At 42.9% G+C, this 17,397-nt stretch overlaps 1 protein-coding gene across 1 annotated transcript in view; it reads right to left on the bottom strand.

Moving 5' to 3' along the window:
• The window catches only part of CCDC88C (coiled-coil domain containing 88C), a 107,208-nt gene that overhangs the window by 11,369 nt on the left and 78,442 nt on the right, over nt 1-17,397 (bottom strand). The window contains exons 16-25 of the mRNA XM_081857742.1: nt 16,153-16,280; nt 14,335-14,476; nt 12,604-12,792; nt 10,921-11,082; nt 8,869-9,146; nt 8,048-8,191; nt 6,032-6,218; nt 4,886-5,031; nt 2,803-2,892; nt 1,594-1,832 (exon numbers count right to left, since the gene is read on the bottom strand). Of these exons, the coding sequence (XP_081713868.1) occupies nt 1,594-1,832; nt 2,803-2,892; nt 4,886-5,031; nt 6,032-6,218; nt 8,048-8,191; nt 8,869-9,146; nt 10,921-11,082; nt 12,604-12,792; nt 14,335-14,476; nt 16,153-16,280 (1,705 nt within the window). The remainder of the gene's footprint in view (nt 1-1,593; nt 1,833-2,802; nt 2,893-4,885; nt 5,032-6,031; nt 6,219-8,047; nt 8,192-8,868; nt 9,147-10,920; nt 11,083-12,603; nt 12,793-14,334; nt 14,477-16,152; nt 16,281-17,397) is intronic.

Below are 17,397 nucleotides of genomic sequence, written 5' to 3'. Positions count from 1 at the left end.
AAAAAGAAAATTATTATTATTATTATTATTATTATTATTATTATTATTATTAATTTATTTATATCCCTGCCCATCTGCATCTGGCTGGGTTTCCCCAGCCACTCTGGGCGGCTTCCAACAGAACACAAAAATACAATAACCTATTAAACACTAAAAGCTTCCCTAAACAGGGCTGCCTTCAGATGTCTTCTAAAAGTCTGGTAGTTGTTTTTCTCTTTGACATCTGGTGGGAAAAAGGTCCCCGAACTAAAAACTCTGCTCCTTACTGAACAGGGGTAGGGAACCAGTGGCTTTTCAGACATGTTTGGACTCCAGCTCCCAAGAACCATAGCCATCATGGCCAATGGACAGGGGTGATGGGAGTTCTGTATCTGCATTGTTGAGGATCCACAACTCACAGTAGTCATGGCTTCAATGGCAGAGCTTAATACGCTGGAAAATGGTTTATCAGATGTATATTGACCCCTGTTGCAACTCAGAAGTTTGATATGCAGTGGCTGCAACCTCAATCTAATCTGTGCTTAAAAAGCAAATCAACATTCAGTCCTGAGAAAAAAACTGTTTAGCAACCCTGTATAAATAAGTACAAACTCATTTTCAGAGGTAGCTCTAGAGTGCTGAACTGGGACATCGATGCAACAGCAAAACCAACCTCACTTTGTATGGAGCACCCAAGAACACCAGGCAGTACAACATAATTCTCCATCTGTGTTTGCAGTTAAAGGAGTCCACTTCCCAAAGGACACATAATTTTAGAATGGGAATGTATGCTCTGCATACTTTTTCCTGCTTCTGCTGGTTGTGTATTTGTGTGTATTTGGGGGGAGGGGGAATAAACAGCTACTAATTTCACCTAAACCTCAAACCCTGCCCTCCCCCATCCCTCTAGGTTCTCTCATCAGCCATTAACCCCAATCTCCTCTTCCCTTCATGCGACTCTTGGCTGCCCACCTTCTTTTCAGTAAGCATAGGCTCAAGATTATGCTTGCTAGCTCTGCTTTGCCAGCGTGCTCAGCAAATAGTGAGAGGGAGCTAGATGTTCTGTAGATTCTTGCCTCCAACTGGGAACCCTGTACCAATGAACTTCCTAATCACACATACAGGCTTTATGCACCTACAGAGATCCAGGTATACTCACACTTTTTGAAACCTTCCACTGAATGTACAGAGATAGTGGTCAGTAGGTGCGACCCCACTGAGGAATCCCATGTTTACTGAATGTGTGAATGGAAAGCGACAACATGTTCAAACCTACCTTCTCAGCACAACACCCACTCCCCTATCATGTTATCTATGAAACAGGTGAGAGATCATCCCCTCTGTGGAACCAGAAGGTACCACTATTCTCTCGATTTCTACCATCTCCACAAGGTGGTCTGCTTGTCTACCCTTCCTCATGAAAGTGCATTTAAAATAGCCCACTAAAAACAGATGTGCTTCCCTCTTAATTTCCCACTTGATTTCAGTGGCATTCAGAAATGCTCAGCCGTGGCTGAATTGCACCCTTTATTTATTTGTTCTTAGCTAGCTAGCCTTGCCAGCACCAACAGACCAGCAGTTGATTAACTATCCATTAAGTGCAACACCACCTACCTTTCCCCACAGGTCCATTATTCTGCTCTCTGCCTTCCACTGAGCCAGACTCTGCGGAGGTGCTCTCCAGATTCTCCTGCTGCTTGGGCAGCTGTGAAGGCGATGGTGACCCAGCTGTGTCTGTGCTTTCTGAGTGCCATGGAGGGCTCTCTACTGAGGATTTCAACCGTTCTCTTGTAGCTTCTTTCTTTGGCTTCATGAGTTTAACCAAGGCTCTAGCTCCTATCCAGTGGTTTTTCCTATTATTGAGGGAAGGAGCAGCAATCATTTTGTTTCGTGTTTTTAGCACAGTGCGATGCTTATCTTTTCTCTCCACCATAAAAGAGTACTGTGAAACTGCCTTGGCATCAGGAAGATGACATTCCCCGACTCAATAAAAGTTGGGCCGCGTTTTGCCAGAGGATTTAAAAACCAAACACTGGGCAAAGACCCTGCATGGAGTTTTCACATAAACAAACATCCCATGAATTTTTTATTTGTTGTCTCTTATGAGGACCTTTTCGGATTCCATTCATTAAAATCCTTCTGGGAGAAAGATGGGGACTTAACACTGTAATTGCTCACTGCTGAGATACATACAGACACCAGTGCCCTTATCTATGAGCCTTATATAGCAGGGGTGGTGAACCTTCATCCCACAAGCTGAATGTGGCCTTCTAGGCCCCTCTGTCTGGCCCTTGGGACTCACTCCAGGTCACTACCCATCACTGGCACCTTCCTCAAGTGCTTTTGCCTGGATGTTGCATGTCCTTGAACTGCGTATCTTGCTGGCCTGAATGGAGGGTGGAGAAAAGTGGTCTGTGTGGTGTCTAGAGATCTTTGGCTTTTGTGTGGCAAATGTAGCTTACTGTACAAAGTAAGAGTTGCATCTGTAGCTTCACTCACTTTTGCTTCTGACCCTACTCATCGGTGGCATGCAGCCTCGGGCTGAAAAACGCCCCCACCCTTGCCTTATCAACAGTGACTATCTGTGCATCCACACGTGATGAAACCTGCAAGGTGCGACCAACCCACCAACCCCAATATCTTCCCTAAGAGGAAATGCCCATGCCTCAATAAACAGAATTTCTAGACTGCAAGAACTGTCAGTAAGTGGCCGCCTTTCCAAACACAAAGGCGTCATATACAAGTTGCCCTCGCACACTTAAGAGGCATCTTTCTGCCTAGGACAGGACTGCCCGTGTGCCATTTAAGCTTGAGAAAACTTACTTTTTTGGAGCCGGATCATAAAACTTATACTGATCCATTATTTTCTCCTCCAGTTTTTCTTTGTGTCGCCTTAATGCATTCAGTTTGTCACTGTTGAAAAACCAAAGCAGCAGGAAAAAAACAACACATGAGCACTTAGAGGGTTCTACTTGCTAGGAATTGAGTATAATTAATAATTCAACTCTCACAAAGCCCGTGTCCCCGAGGGCAGTATTTTGAGCGATGAAAAGCCCTTCTGAGAAAGTACCTATCACACAGAAGTAATTAGCTTCATGATTAAGCACGTCAGCCGTCTAGTTGGTAGGGCAACCACCACCAAAAAGCTGAGGCACAAGAAAACAACAAGGAGGATTTTAAAATGCTTGCAGTCCTTGAGGGGAAAAAAGTGCTGGTTTTGTTTTGTTTTTGGAACATGTGAGCTAAACTACCTAGGTAGATTAAGTCAAAATCAGTTCAATACAATCACGACAAGTTCATGGCAGGATTTAATGACCACACAATATGTCTGGGCTTCTGGACAACGTAGTTGGATGCCTGGATAGTAGAGGGCTGTTACCATGTCTGCTAAAAGTTTAGGGATCAGCCAGTACCACGTGAAATAGAACCTCACCCCTTCATACCTGCAGCTTGTCCCAACAAATTTTACATAACTTACCAGGTGCATCATTCAATCTGCCATATACCAGGTAAGCACATTTGGCACTTAAAAGGAAACCCAAAAACTACCTTTATGTATGCATTTTGTCATCAACCTGTTATATATACTACGAGTGCGTGAAACAAGACTGCTGCTCCAGCTGTTGCCTGCTATGACTCATTCAAGAGTACTTGGGGACACCCTCCCGAAGTTTGTTTCAGGTGCACCAGGCAAGTCTCAGGACTTGATTTCCCTCCATGTCTTGTTGCAAATTGCTTTTGCAACTTTCCAAAGTTTCAGGCACAGGTTGAGACAAAGCTTGGGAGGCTGCTCTTCATGGTCCAGAGGAAATCTGAATTATACACAGAGGCTAATACAAGACAAGACATCATGAGGATTATCTGTGGTAATTGGCAACGTCACTAGTTAAGTATTTATATCTTGCACAACCAATTACTTGACATCAGTGTGTCCTGCACAGTTGGACTATATATTGGGAAATAATAATGATAAATCACCCCATTCCTCCCAAAGAAACCCAGGATGGCAAAAAGATCCCTTTTAAAAAACAATTAAAAACAAGCCTTATAGAAATAATTAAGTTGACAGAAACAACAGGTTGCATCCAACACAAGTTTCAGCACCATAACAAACTTCTGCATGTGCAGTGAAACTTCTCCTTCCTCTGTTGCTGCCTGCAGTCCCCAGCACAATCCCAAAATCTGCTCCAGAGAGTTTGGGGGGCCCATTAGAGAAATTTTGGGGGTGCCCAAGAGGAGGAGAGGAAGGGGAAGTCCCACTGAGTGGAAATCCATTTGTGCAGAGTTGGATACAAGTCAGTATCTTTCAGCCATTGAATGCCTGGGTGAACAGGATTATTATCATTTTTTTAAATGCCTAAACGTTAATAATTAGGGGGAGAGGTGCACCTCATCAGGGAGGGAATTCCATGAGCAAGAGGCCACTACTGAGAAGGCCCTGACACAAGTTCACACCAGACAGGCAGCACCAGTGATGATGGTACCAATAGGTCATTGCCTGCCAACCACTGAGGTCTGCGATGGTTTATCTTCTAGCTACTTGGCATCCCAGGCCAATAGGGCTTTGCACACTGAAACCAACACCTTGAACTAGCTGTGGTAACTCACACTGCAGTCAGTACAGTGCTTTCTGAAAATAACTCTCTACAGCTTGCATCTGCTTTCACACCCTAGCATCAGGTTGTTCAGGTGCAGGAGCAGGGATCTATGCAATACTCTGTAAGCTGCGTAAAGCCGAGTAAAGGGATCACCCAGTTGCTCAGAAGCTTTTTAAATTGACTTTTGGCTGTGCTAATGTGGCCCAAGGGACTCAGATATCCCCCTGGATGTCTCCATGCACCCTCATTGCCACGCTTTGATAACAGTCTCACTGACAACATGATAAATAAGGGGAGGGAGGTCTTACATATATTGCTTCTGTTCCTCATGATACTGCTCCTTGTTCTCCATGTTCTGCTCCAGTAGCATTTGGTTCTGTTGACTCAGCATCTGGATCTGACTCAGGAGATGATGATTCTCTTCTTCCAAGTTTCCTTTTAGGCGAGCCAGAAGCTATTCAACAGACACATCACAGGTGAAGTTCCCCTACCTGCGTTTGTCTATTCACCATTAATAAAACCGAGCCAAAGGTCCTTCGTACCCTAAAGCTCACCAACTACTTTGGCCGTCAGATAGCCGAGTGCCAACCACTACCACCAGTGCTAAGATGCACACGCATAAGTATGTCTCACTCAAATAAATTACTGGCTGTTTGCTGCATTTATATTGTGCTAGCCTTTCGCTTTCATTGCCATTCATTCATTGATTTTAACTGGGAGTGAAACTAGGCATGACAGGCTGCATAATCCAGCTTGGATGATGCTGAAACCCTAACAAAGCAAGGCGGGGGAAGCTTTCAAGTGCACTGTGGAGCTGAGTCCCTTCTGGAATAAAGAAGCTAAAAAAACAAGTAACAGTTATGAGACAGGAAAAGATGAAAGCATGGAAGACGTCAGCTCCCCAACCCCATTCTGTTCTCAAGTCCACCCATCTCACTTTTTAAGGATTTGGCAGCACCCCAAGCCTAACACCAGGGTTTCCCCTTCAAATTACTGTCATTTAAGTGCAAGTCAACACCACTACATTTTTCTCCCTTCGGCTGCATTCTCACATGACAGTAAACCATGGTAAATGATTTACCACAAACACGCAGATAACTCTCACTTCATTTCACCTTGCTAGCAACAATCCATCTTCCTGGGCTTCGCAGTATGGCTGAAACAGGGATTGTTGTTTGCTTCACTCCAAACAAAGGACAATCTGAAGCCAAGGTTTGTTCTTGGCTTACCAGTTGCTTGGAGTGAAAGAAGCCATAACTCCCAGATTGGACATTAATGTTACGCCAAGGATTGTGGTTTGTTGCTCCTGTTTGCACCACAGAGAAGCAGTGAAGTGGGAGTGATCTGCCATGGCTTACGGTCCTCTGTGAATGAGGCAGCATCTATTTATGGACTGGCAAAGTCTTCCTGAGCCCACAATAACCACCTGTATTTCATTGGTCCATAGATCTCACCTCACAGTGGTTGTCCAATTTAGTCAAGGAAATGTCCATGGTCTGGTACTGCTCCTTCAGCTCATCATAGCGAGCTTGACAGTGGTTCAGCTGTAGCTGGGAGCTATTCAAGGAGGTTTTCAGTTCCTTGGTGTGGACGTGAAGGCCCTCGTATTCTGCTTTGAGCTTGCTGTGCAAGAAATTAACCCTAAATGGAAAAAGCCAAACATCTCACTGTTTCCCTGTCCAAATCTCCAACAGCAATTCAAACCAGAAATGAACAGTTAAAGCCTTGGTCCTGCTGAAGGGTAAGAATACAGTGTTTCTGAATGCTAAACAAAGAGGCAGGTCTATTTCTATTAGCAAATAATTAGTCAAGCATTAGATCTGCTAATAGTAAAATCTGAGAAGGATTACAAGTTTCAATGGTACCTCTGTTTTCCAAAAGCAAGGTTTTAACTTAATCCTACTCCATTTAAGCACAATTATGCCCTGCCCAAAATAATTACCAGAGCAGCATTTGAGAGTGTATGTTTTTAATACTGGCATTTTCTAGGCTCATACTCCCACAAATTTCAGTTGTTCATTCAGTCCTGTGATATATAATATCCTGCATTATGTCCCCAAACTTTTGCCTATGACTAGGGAAGGAGGACATTACTGGGTGAAAAAAATATACAACATAGACACAGAAAGTATCCATGTTAAAATGACAATGGTATAATGGAAGGCCTATCAAAACATTCCGTACCTAAACTATATGCAGTGTATTTGCAAATACTATGTTTTTTTACATAGGTAAAAGGTAAATAGGTAAAGGACTCCGGGCAGTTAAGTCCAGTCAAAAGTGACTATGGGGTGCAGCGCTCATCTCGCTTCAGGCCGAAGGAGCCAGCATTTGTCCACAAACAACTTTTCTGGGTCATGTGCCCAGCATGACTAAACCACTTCTGGTGCAATGGAACACTGTGATGGAAACCAGAACGCATGGAAACGCCGTTCACCTTCCCGCCTCAGCGGTACCTATTTATCTACTTGCACTGGTGTGCTTTCAAACTGCTAGGTTGGCAGAAACTAGGACAGAGCAACAGGAGCTCACCCCCATTGTGTGGATTCAAACTGCTGACCTTCCGATCAGCAAGCCCAAGAGGCGCAATGGTTTAGACCACAGCGCCACCCACATTCCTTCACCTTTTACACAGAACTGAGAGGAGAGAGACTTTCTGCAGGCAATGGCTTTTCCACCTGCCTTGCCCCACCCTCCAGCCCCTTTCCCAGACCATGACTTTGAGAGCAGCAGAGGCAGCTGGGAACATAGTAGCTCAGGGATAGTTTTTAAAGATAGTTTTATGGGTTAAGTGACCTTGTTTTTCAATTTGATCCTTTTGCAAGGTCTTTGCATGTTATGTAGTATTTTGTGCATTGTGATTTGCTATTATTTTTCTTGATTATAGATTGGTAATTCTTTATTGTAATTGATGGGTGTGGACTGTTTAATTTTTATTTGCTGATGTTTGATTTTGCTGTTTACTGTTGGATTCTAGTGGATTGTTGAATATTGCTTTATTTGATGTAGGTTGTTTATTTGGAAGTTATTGTGACTTTTTATATAGGATCTGATTGTTACTATTAATGTTTGACATTCTATTGTTATTTTTATGTGTGTTGGAAGCCATCCAGAGTAGCTGGGGCAACCCAGCCAGACAGGCGGAGTATAAATAAAATTATTACCGTTGTTGTTGTTGTTGTTGTTGTTTTCAATGAGGTGGGCTCAATCACTTGGGCAGAAGTTTGTATACCCCTAGCAATGATATGGGATAAACCATGCTATCCCAAAGCAGGGGAAGCTAAGGTGCTGTCCTCCAATGTTAATGAATTCCAACCTGTTGGAGGCCAATATAGCAGGGGTGGTGAACCTTCACCCCACGGGCTGAATGTAGCCCTCTAGGCATCTCTATCTGGCCAATATTATCTGGAATGTACCACGTTGTCCAGCAACATGCAAAAGGGGCTGGCATAATTTCTGAGGATGTGTACCTTTCCAGCTCTTCTCTCAGTTTCTGGTTCTCCGTGGTCACTAGTGCACTTGCTCTCTTTTCCTGCTGCAGAACATCTTTTTCTGTTTTTAAAACCATTTCCAGCTCCTCCAGTTTGGATTTGTGTTGTATCAAGCCGTTATATCTGCAGGAAAGAAATAAAAGAATGGCTGCTATTTTGCCTTAATGCTTCTCACGATTAAAACATGATTCAGAAAATCGAGATTTATTTTCTCTGTGTCAACAGATTCTGGTGGTCTATTGTAAATTTATGGATTTGCATAAGCCACAATGCAACCACAGTTAGGAACTTCTCTTTCATGCCTAATTCTCTGTGATTCGGATTGATAGGACCTGAAAGTTCTTATCTATGGCTGGATAATATCCATATTTTTTTGGTTTATTCCATGTACTTAAACCATATACATTGTAATTTATATATTTTCACACACACACACACACATTTACAAACATCTGATACAGGAGGAACTACTGGCACATACAATATTTCCAACACAAGGAACTTGATAAGGTTGCCAACTCATCAGGGGGGAACGTGCAGATCGGCCTCTTGTTGTGCTTTTAAACAGATGCTTGATGTGCTGAAATCTGCAAGCAATGCTTTTCATTACATGGAAACATCATCTGCTAATATCTGCAGAGCAAACTGCTAAGCAAAGGCTGAGACCAGTTTTTGTGAGTTGTTGTTTTTTTTAAAAGTTGGCAACCCTTTTTACAACCCCATCCTGCAGTAAGTCCCCCAGGGGGGCTTCAGATGTGAATAACTCATTTATTCCAAGAGGCTATGCAAGACCCGCTAACCTTTCTCCCAGATCTTTGTGCTCCAGATCCAAGTTTTTGTGGAGCGCTTTGAGGCAGCTGTGCTGTTTTATCAGCATTTCATATTCTGTCGACTGCCGCTCATGCAGCGAGGCCAGGTGCTCGTGGTCTTGCAGGAGGGACTCGTATTCTGCCTTGAGCTGATCTTTCTGCTTCAACAGATTGTCACATTCGTTCTCCTTGGCCAGCTGCTGGTTTTGGAGTAGAGCGTTTTGGGCCATCAAGGAGGCACTCTGGGAATTTAGGGCTGAGTTCTCCACCTAAAAGTTTCTCAGAGAATCAAGAAACGTTTCATCAGCACACAGGGGTAAATTATATAAAAGGCGCTTGCATTGCTACACCACTTTGGAACTGAATGCCTGGTAGAGAACCTTTCTCTCATACCTACCAGCTCATATGTGAAGATCTAGTGTGAATGTCCTCTTGACAGGGTATCAATATGGAGCAACTGAAGAAAGACATTAATGACCCAGGCATCCCCTGACTGCGGAATTTCCTTCCTTTTCAGGTGTGATTTGTGTTGACCTTTCAGTGCCAATTGAAGACCTACTTATTCACCCAACCTTTGGTTGACTTTGTCTTGCTGCACTTTCCTATGAGTCATTTGATTATGTACAGTGGTGCCCCGCACAAGACGAATGCCTCGCAAGACGAAAAACCCGCTAGACGAAAGGGTTTTCTGTTTTTCGAGGCACTTCGCAAGACGAATTTCCCTATGGGCTTGCTTCGCAAACGAAAACGTCTTGCGAGTTTTGAGATTTTTTTCGCTTCCCCCCCTTTTTCTAAGCCGCTAAGCCGCTAAGAGCACTAAGCTAATAGCGCTAAGCCGCTAATAGGGTTGCTTCGCAAGACGAAGAAACCGCAAGACGAAGAGACTCGCGGAACGGATTCTTTTCATCTTGCGAGGCACCACTGTATGTTTTCTTGCTTGCTTTATTGATTACTGCATACTGATTGCCTGGTTTTTATTGCATTTTATCAGTACTGTACCCTGATTTGGCAATCATCGTTAAATATTTTATACTTCCGAGCTGGGCTGGGGAAGAAATTAAAGGAGTGAAGCTTGGGGGGGGGGGTAGGATTCTATCCCCCATGGAACAAATACTAGGGAGGGATTTGTCTCTCTGGATTGTGTCAAGTCTTGCATGTGTGTATTCACAAGTCCATTCTGTCCTTCATTTTCATTTCTTAAAAAATCAATATGAAAACTCAAATTTAAATATGTATTTTAACCATAAAATGGATATTTAAAATAAATTTTAATCCCAATACAAGCCTTTCTAAATGCATCTTATCCTAATATATACATTTTTAAAATAAATATTGTTGTTAGACGTGCATGCTATATTGCAACATGCAATATAACATCCATTAACAACAAACTCAGGTCTCTGATGTTTACCTTTGGTGGGAATGGGAAGGAATGGATTGACTCAACAGCCAACAAGCGCACTTTTAAGCACATTTTGGTTTGTTTGTTTTTTGAGCTGAGAACTATATCACACAAAATGACGGGAGATGGAGTCCAACAATATTTGGAGTGCATCAGGTTTTCCACCTGTGCATTAAATTTTCCAAATTACGTAACAGCACTAAATCAAGAATAAAAGAAAGGGTGAAATCCAATGTTGTGCTTTTCCACTCGTTCGATTAGCACAAACATTTCAGCTTGCTAGAGGGAATGATCCTCCCTCTCCTCCCCCAGTTCTGGGGGTTCTCCTGACCACCGTGGTGCCAATTTCGGGGGGTGGGAGGAAAGGGGAGAAAGCCCTGTTGCATAAGCAGAAGTCATAAGCTGAATCACGCCCATAAAATCAAAATACACTTTCCCTGAAAATCAAAAAACACAATTTCCCTGAAAATACACCAATGTATTAATCTCACAACCTTGTAGGAGAGGTTAATCTTTCTTTTCCACCTGACGGACACTCAAAATGATAAGACTGCTGCTAGAAATTGGCTAATTCCATCCCATTTTAAACTGAGTCATCTAAAATGTTTCTGGCAGATGTGCACAGTAGGGATTTTCCTGACCTGGAGCTTGGCTGTTTGTGTTTGCATGGAAGTGTTGTGCTCTTGAAGGAAGGCATTTTGCTTCTGTAGTGTCAGGATCTGATTGTTGAAGGAGGTGTTCTGGGTTTCCAAATGTCTTAGCTGCTCCTTCAGAAGCTGCTTCTCTGCATGTAAGGCTGCATTCTGATAGGAGAAACAGAAATGAAAAGGCAGGAGGAAAAAGATTCAGCAGCTACAGGTTTTTCAGAGCATCTCTGGCGCAAGGGGAGCCTACACTGTCTTCCATGTTTCACAAGCAAACAGCTCATGAGTACCCTTAATAGTTATAGATGATAAAGTGGGGCCAATACTGCCTATGTTAAAGAAAGAAGCAGGAAATAATGGTTGCAAGTACCCCGCATCCCAGACTTTCATACAGGTAATGAGCAGCAATGGTAGTGGACTTTCATCCTTCTTCCCCTAAATCAATGGTTTCAAGCTGTGTCCAAGAGAGAACTGGGACCCTTAGGAAGCTGATCAGGGCTGTCTTAATGACAAGGTCTATAATGTCAGGACAGTTCCTTGAATTAGAGCTTGCCCACCAATGCAGACCATCTCCAATATGCAAACAAAGGTGTGTTGAGTATGTTTTAGCACATTTTCATTCTTCTGATACAGTGTCAACAGTGTGCGCAAACACCATCAAATGAGCACCAGCAATTTCTGCCAAATGCATGAATGCCTTGGCAGACCATTGAATATGGAAAGGGTTGCCTGTAGGTGGAAGAAGCTTGGAAACCACCAGCCTTAATAACGAGTGTCTGCAAAAGAAAGGAGGGCTTTCTTCCTCTTTCTTATTCAGGCACACTCATTGAGCCCTGTATGGGAGAAGGTGTAATCCTGTAGAAGACTGACATAAAGTATGAAGGGAAAGCATTCTGAAAATGCATACCAGAGGAAGGACCTTCTCAGGGGTAGCCCCTCAGTTATGGCTCCCCACAGAGATATGGCTGGCACCAAATCTCACGAGTTTTGGGCACCAGCTGAACACCTACTTTGTTGCTCAGGCATTTGCTGAACCTTACTGCCTGTTTGCTATTAATATTTTAGTTTTGGTTACTGAGAGTAACGTGGGATATTTATTTATCATGTTACATTGTACATGTTGTATTTTGGTTATTATTTTTTAATGTAACCTGCTCTGGGATTGCTATCATAATGAGGAGTGATACATGTTTTAAACAGATTAATAAAATAAGGGATGCTCCACACATTATGATTTTCCTACAGAGAAAAGTTCCATATAGGAAAATATGTCAAAGTTTTCAGAGCCACAGGCTTGTGTAATTGGCACGTGGTTCCCTCTCAGCATACATACACAGAAATCAACCATCAATGGGCTGTACCCAACATTATCTGTCTGCCAGTGCTAGGACTCTTATGCTAACGTGGACAGGTGAGTTTTAAAGCTGCTCAACAGAAGAACCCAATGCAACAGCTGCACTCGCAGAAACTTGTTGCACAACAGATTGAGCGATGCATCGTGAAACAAAGCTATCAGCAACCTGCTTATGCATGTCTCTTGTGCAACAACGTTCCACCGTCAGCAAAGTGTTTTGCTGGAACAAGTATACCACTAAGTGAATTCACCTTAGTGCAACACTGGCTACACTGCATCGCATAGGATGAACATAATAAGCTAACCCAGTAAAGGACAAAACTTACATTCCTTTCTAATTCTATAGCTCTGTCTTTTACTTTCAGAAGCTCCATTGTTGCTTCTTTGTGTCCCTTTTCCCACTTTTCCTTTGTCTGATGACAGGAAACCAAATTTTCATTGGGCTGCTTCAGTGAATTCTGCAGAAGGATTCCATCCTCTTGCTTCTGCTTGACACCTTCAAAGTCCCTCCTCATCTGTAATACACGTTGTTTGTAAAATATGCCAATAAATAGAACTGTGAAGTCTACAGGAGCAACTTAGCCTAACCCTAAACCCATTATCGAAAAACAGATTATCACAACCATATATATCAGTTGAAAACATTCAGCGTTCACCACTTTAACTACTACTTTTTATTGCTTTTTTCTATTAATATTTGTGAGGTTTTTAACCCAAACACTGCAATGTATATGGAAACCTGTTTTCAAGTGTTTCTACACTGATGGTACTTTGGGTATAACAACCTGTCATGGCTTTCTGGGTCTTGCATTTCTGCAATCTACCTCTTGAATGCTTTGTGTTTTTAAAGACTTTATTAGGCCAGTATTTCCCAAACTTCTTATAGGAGAGGCAACATTTATTATAAATTAAAACAAGAGAGGCGCTTTGCTCTTACATCCCAAAAGCTTTACTTTTAGGTATGAAGATGAAAACAAGACTTCTTCAGTGATGGAACCCAAAATTATTTGCCCTCAGAAATGCCTAACCCACTTTCCTTTTTGAGCCACTGCTCTGAGTATACCTCTTGATGGAACGGAAACAAGCCAGGGACTTGACTCATTCAGCAAATCAATGGGCACCCTCCCCTGAGGACATGTAATTTGGTCTCCCTGTATTGGAGTGATCAGATGATCCAACCACATATCATTCACAAATGGAGTAGAGTTAGGTACCCTCAGCAGAGGTCACTCCTTTGTGAGCACATGCTTTGATCTTACAGGAGCCTTTAATCCATTTCAAAACACACTAATGCACCCCGGCACATAGTTTGGTGATTATTATGATCCAAACCCAAAATCTGTTGGGATGGGAGAGTTTGGATTCAACAGATCTTGAGCTTTCCTGGCTAAGCTGAAGATACACCAATGTAAATCCCTGAGACTGCATAAATTAAGTCAATGTATAAAAAAAGGTGGGTTATAGGGGCGTGATGTAGGCAGAAAAGGACAAGGAGAGACTTACACCCCTTCCAAACCTCTTTCAGCTCAGTCACATGACCTAGCATCTCAGCATAATTTAGCTGGCAAAAAAGGGTAGTGCAAATGAAATTCCTCCTGAATGGAGTTTGGAAATGGGAAAATCAAGCCAGTGTAACTTACGTTGGCATAAATTAGGCCATCTTTCTTGAGTTGAGATTGAAGAAACTATGCAAATAATGCAAGCCAATGAAACATCTAAACTTTGTGCCAACCTTCTTGTTGATACGCACTTTTATTTTGAGGACTCATCTATGGTGTGTTCCAGTCAGGGCCCCACATGGGTTTTCTATGGAACTATGGAACACACACAGCTGCTATTTGCCCCTGCATACAGCCAGGGGTGGGGGCACGATAGGCAGTTAACTGCTGTGCATTGGGTACAATTTCACGACCTGGATGGAGTACAAATTCCATAGGAGGACTCCACAGTTCGCTTTTCTCCAGAATAAAAAGAGGCCCACATGCTTTTCAAATAATCAATTTTTCATAACATGCAGTTTCACCCTTTATATTATGAAGCAAAGGTTTCCCTCTTACGGTGTTTAGCTCATTCTGTAACTGCTGATTCAAGGTGAGAAACTCTTGCAGCTGGGCCTCCAATACAGCAATTTTCTCTTCTTTATCACATAGTGTTGTCTTTAGGTCACATTCAGTTTTGCTTTCCAGTATCTTATACTTCCTGTGAGACAATGACCATATCAGTAATGAGAAAGGAACTAATTCTGCCTTATTGAGGCATTTCAACCATTCTTCCTGAATATTAGAAAAGAGCCCACAGAACCACTGACTTTCCATCAGTATCCTACTTTCTCATTTGCAGAGATGCACTTATGGGGTTAGAGACGCAGGTGGCGCTGTGGGCTAAACCACAGAGCCTAGGACTTGCCGATCAGAAGGTCAGCGGTTCGAATCCGCGCAAGGGGGTGAGCTCCCGTTGCTCGGTCCCTGCTCCTGCCCACCTAGCAGTTTGAAAGCACATCAAAGTGCAAGTAGATAAATAGGTACCACTCTGGCGGGAAGGTAAACGGCATTTCCGTACGCTGCTCTGGTTCGCCAGAAGCGGCTTAGTCATGCTGGCCATATACCCGGAAGCTGTACACCGGCTCCCTCAGCCAGTAAAGTGAGATGAGCGCCGCAACCCCAGAGTTGGTCACGACTGGACCTAATGGTCAGGAGTCCCTTTACCTTTACTTATGGGGTTAGAAATTAGAATAAAAACATCTAGACATGCGTAAATAAATGCTGTATGGGGACTGGCCTGGGGTGGGGGCTTGTATACTGGCATCCATGGATGCATGCTGCTAGACCAGGTATAGAGAACTGGGTATGGGGAGTGGGCCAGATCCTTATCTCCTGCATTACAACCCCCAGGGCCAAGTTTGACAGTTGGGCGAAGCTATGCTCCTTTCAATCTCCTGACATCACAATGATGTCAAGCTTGAAATCAAACTGTGTAGGCAAAGCCGTAGCCCTTTGCAAGTGCTGGTGATCAGCTGCTCACTGGGGCTTACAACCCCCTGTGCATCTCTGTTTGCAAGCTCTTCTCAAGTGCTGTACAAGCTGATAGTTGGGGCTTGTGAAGCCCTTGTATAGAGCACTCTGTAAGCCCTGGCAATCAGCAAAGCACAGAGAAAACCCCTTTTGGGCCAGTCACAATGGTACTTGATGTGATACGCGATGCTACACATGTAGGGCAGGTGTGCATGCCTTGGCCCACTTGGTCTGCTGGGCCACACAAGGCGACCTGGAGGACTTACTTGGGCCCCACACTGGGTTAAACATACAGTAGTACTGCCACCTATGGTGAACAGTGCAGTTGGAAGAGACTCTTCTGCAGGGAGAGCAAAATAAAGGGAAATCCTTGTGCTCATGCCATTCTACTACATTACAGATATTTTTGCAGATGCCATGTATCCACATCTTCCTGAGAATAATTCAAATAGCAAGTGGTATGGAAAGCAGAACCATTACTTGGCAAAATTGCAATATTTACGGTAAGTAAATCCCCAATCTCACTGAAACTCAGTGAAGCTAAAACTTCATATTTAATTCACTATGGCTTGCAAGATGTCCCTACATCTGTGCAGCTGGCATCTCTGTTGACAGCCTTGTTTGAAGAGAAAGTCAACCTCACAGCAACTCTCGGACTGATAGGGGACTTTCATCTACCTATAGAAGCTTCTTTTAGAAACAAGTAATGTGGTAATTTAGTTCCTTTAGAAGAAACAAATAGGAACACCAGAGAAATCCCACAAACTTTTGACAAAGGTACAAAGAACCTGGGAAATGTAATGAGGGGAAATTAAGGCAAAATGTGCCAGAAATCCTTCCAAAACAAAAATGCTATCTTCTCACTTGTCATTGTTGCCATTATCAGTCTCTAGGAGCAGCTCCTTATTTAATCCGATCTTTTCCAGTTCCTGGTCCAACTTGTCCATCTCACTAGACAATCTCTGGCTCTTCAACTTCTCAAGAACTAAATCCTGCAAATAAGAACCAACTTAATTAGTAGCCTAACAATGAAAGCAACAACATAATTGATTTTCTTTACAACAATATTAGATTTTGGAAGCCCTCTGGACCACTTCAAAGAAGACTTTTCTTGCACAGTTGTCACTATCAGGAAGAAAAACTATGACATCTACTGTACAATACTTCTCAAGATAAAATAATTGCACTGGATGAAGAATTGCATTTGGAACACATAGGGCACCTTTGTGATAAACCACAGTTAAACCAAATAGTCCTTAAATAACCATAGTTTCCCATTTAGTCTGAACCAGCAAACTATGGATACCAGCTTCAGAAAAAGTTGATATAATAAGAACTCTGTAGTATGATTTGGCTTGTTCTAAAATTTGTCAGTTTGGATGAAACAAAAAGATATGGATAACTGGGAACTTCCCAGTTCAATTGTGGGCCACAGTACAAGAGGAATCAAAGAGGCTCTGTGTACAAGCCAAAGGCTCATGTTTAACTTGGCTTAATATCCTAGCAGGTGTTTGAGCAAAGTCACTCTGGAACCAGCCTATTTTAACTGTGTGAACCAGGCCTTAATTTGTGAAGAAACCTTTGCTGAGGATTTACAACTTTGATGTTCTGTGTTCTTGAAATCACAACCTGCCTGTGAAATATGACTCTCTCTTCTGTGATTCAGAAATCAGGTCGGCACTAGGCAGTGATTTACTAATACAGTGGTACCTCGGGTTAACTACTTAATTCGTTCCGTAGGTCCGTTCTTAACCTGAAACTGTTCTTAACCTGAAGCACCACTTTAGCTAATGGGGCCTCCTGCTGCCGCTGTGCCGCCGGAGCCCGATTTCTGTCCTTATCCTGAAGCAAAGTTCTTAACCTGAAGCGTATGTAACCCGAGGTACCACTGTAACTCTACAAAATCTAGATTGTGGATCACAGAGGAGAGTGCACATCACCTATAGCGGGGGTGAGGAGAAGGTAGATTGGGATCTGAACTTCCATTAGTTCAAAAATGAACAACAACAAATGAACTTTGTTCATTTACATTAGGCTGCTGCAATGAAGAAAGCTAACCAAAGTAGACACTGGGGGGAAAGGACTATAAGCTCAGCTCAGCTCAGTTAC

The sequence above is a fragment of the Podarcis erhardii genome (assembly GCF_964252035.2).
Source record: "Podarcis erhardii genome assembly, chromosome: 1".
NCBI classification, from domain to species: Eukaryota; Metazoa; Chordata; class Lepidosauria; order Squamata; family Lacertidae; genus Podarcis; species Podarcis erhardii.
Note: the sequence above shows the minus strand (reverse complement) of the source record. Positions and strands in the feature narration are given on the sequence as shown.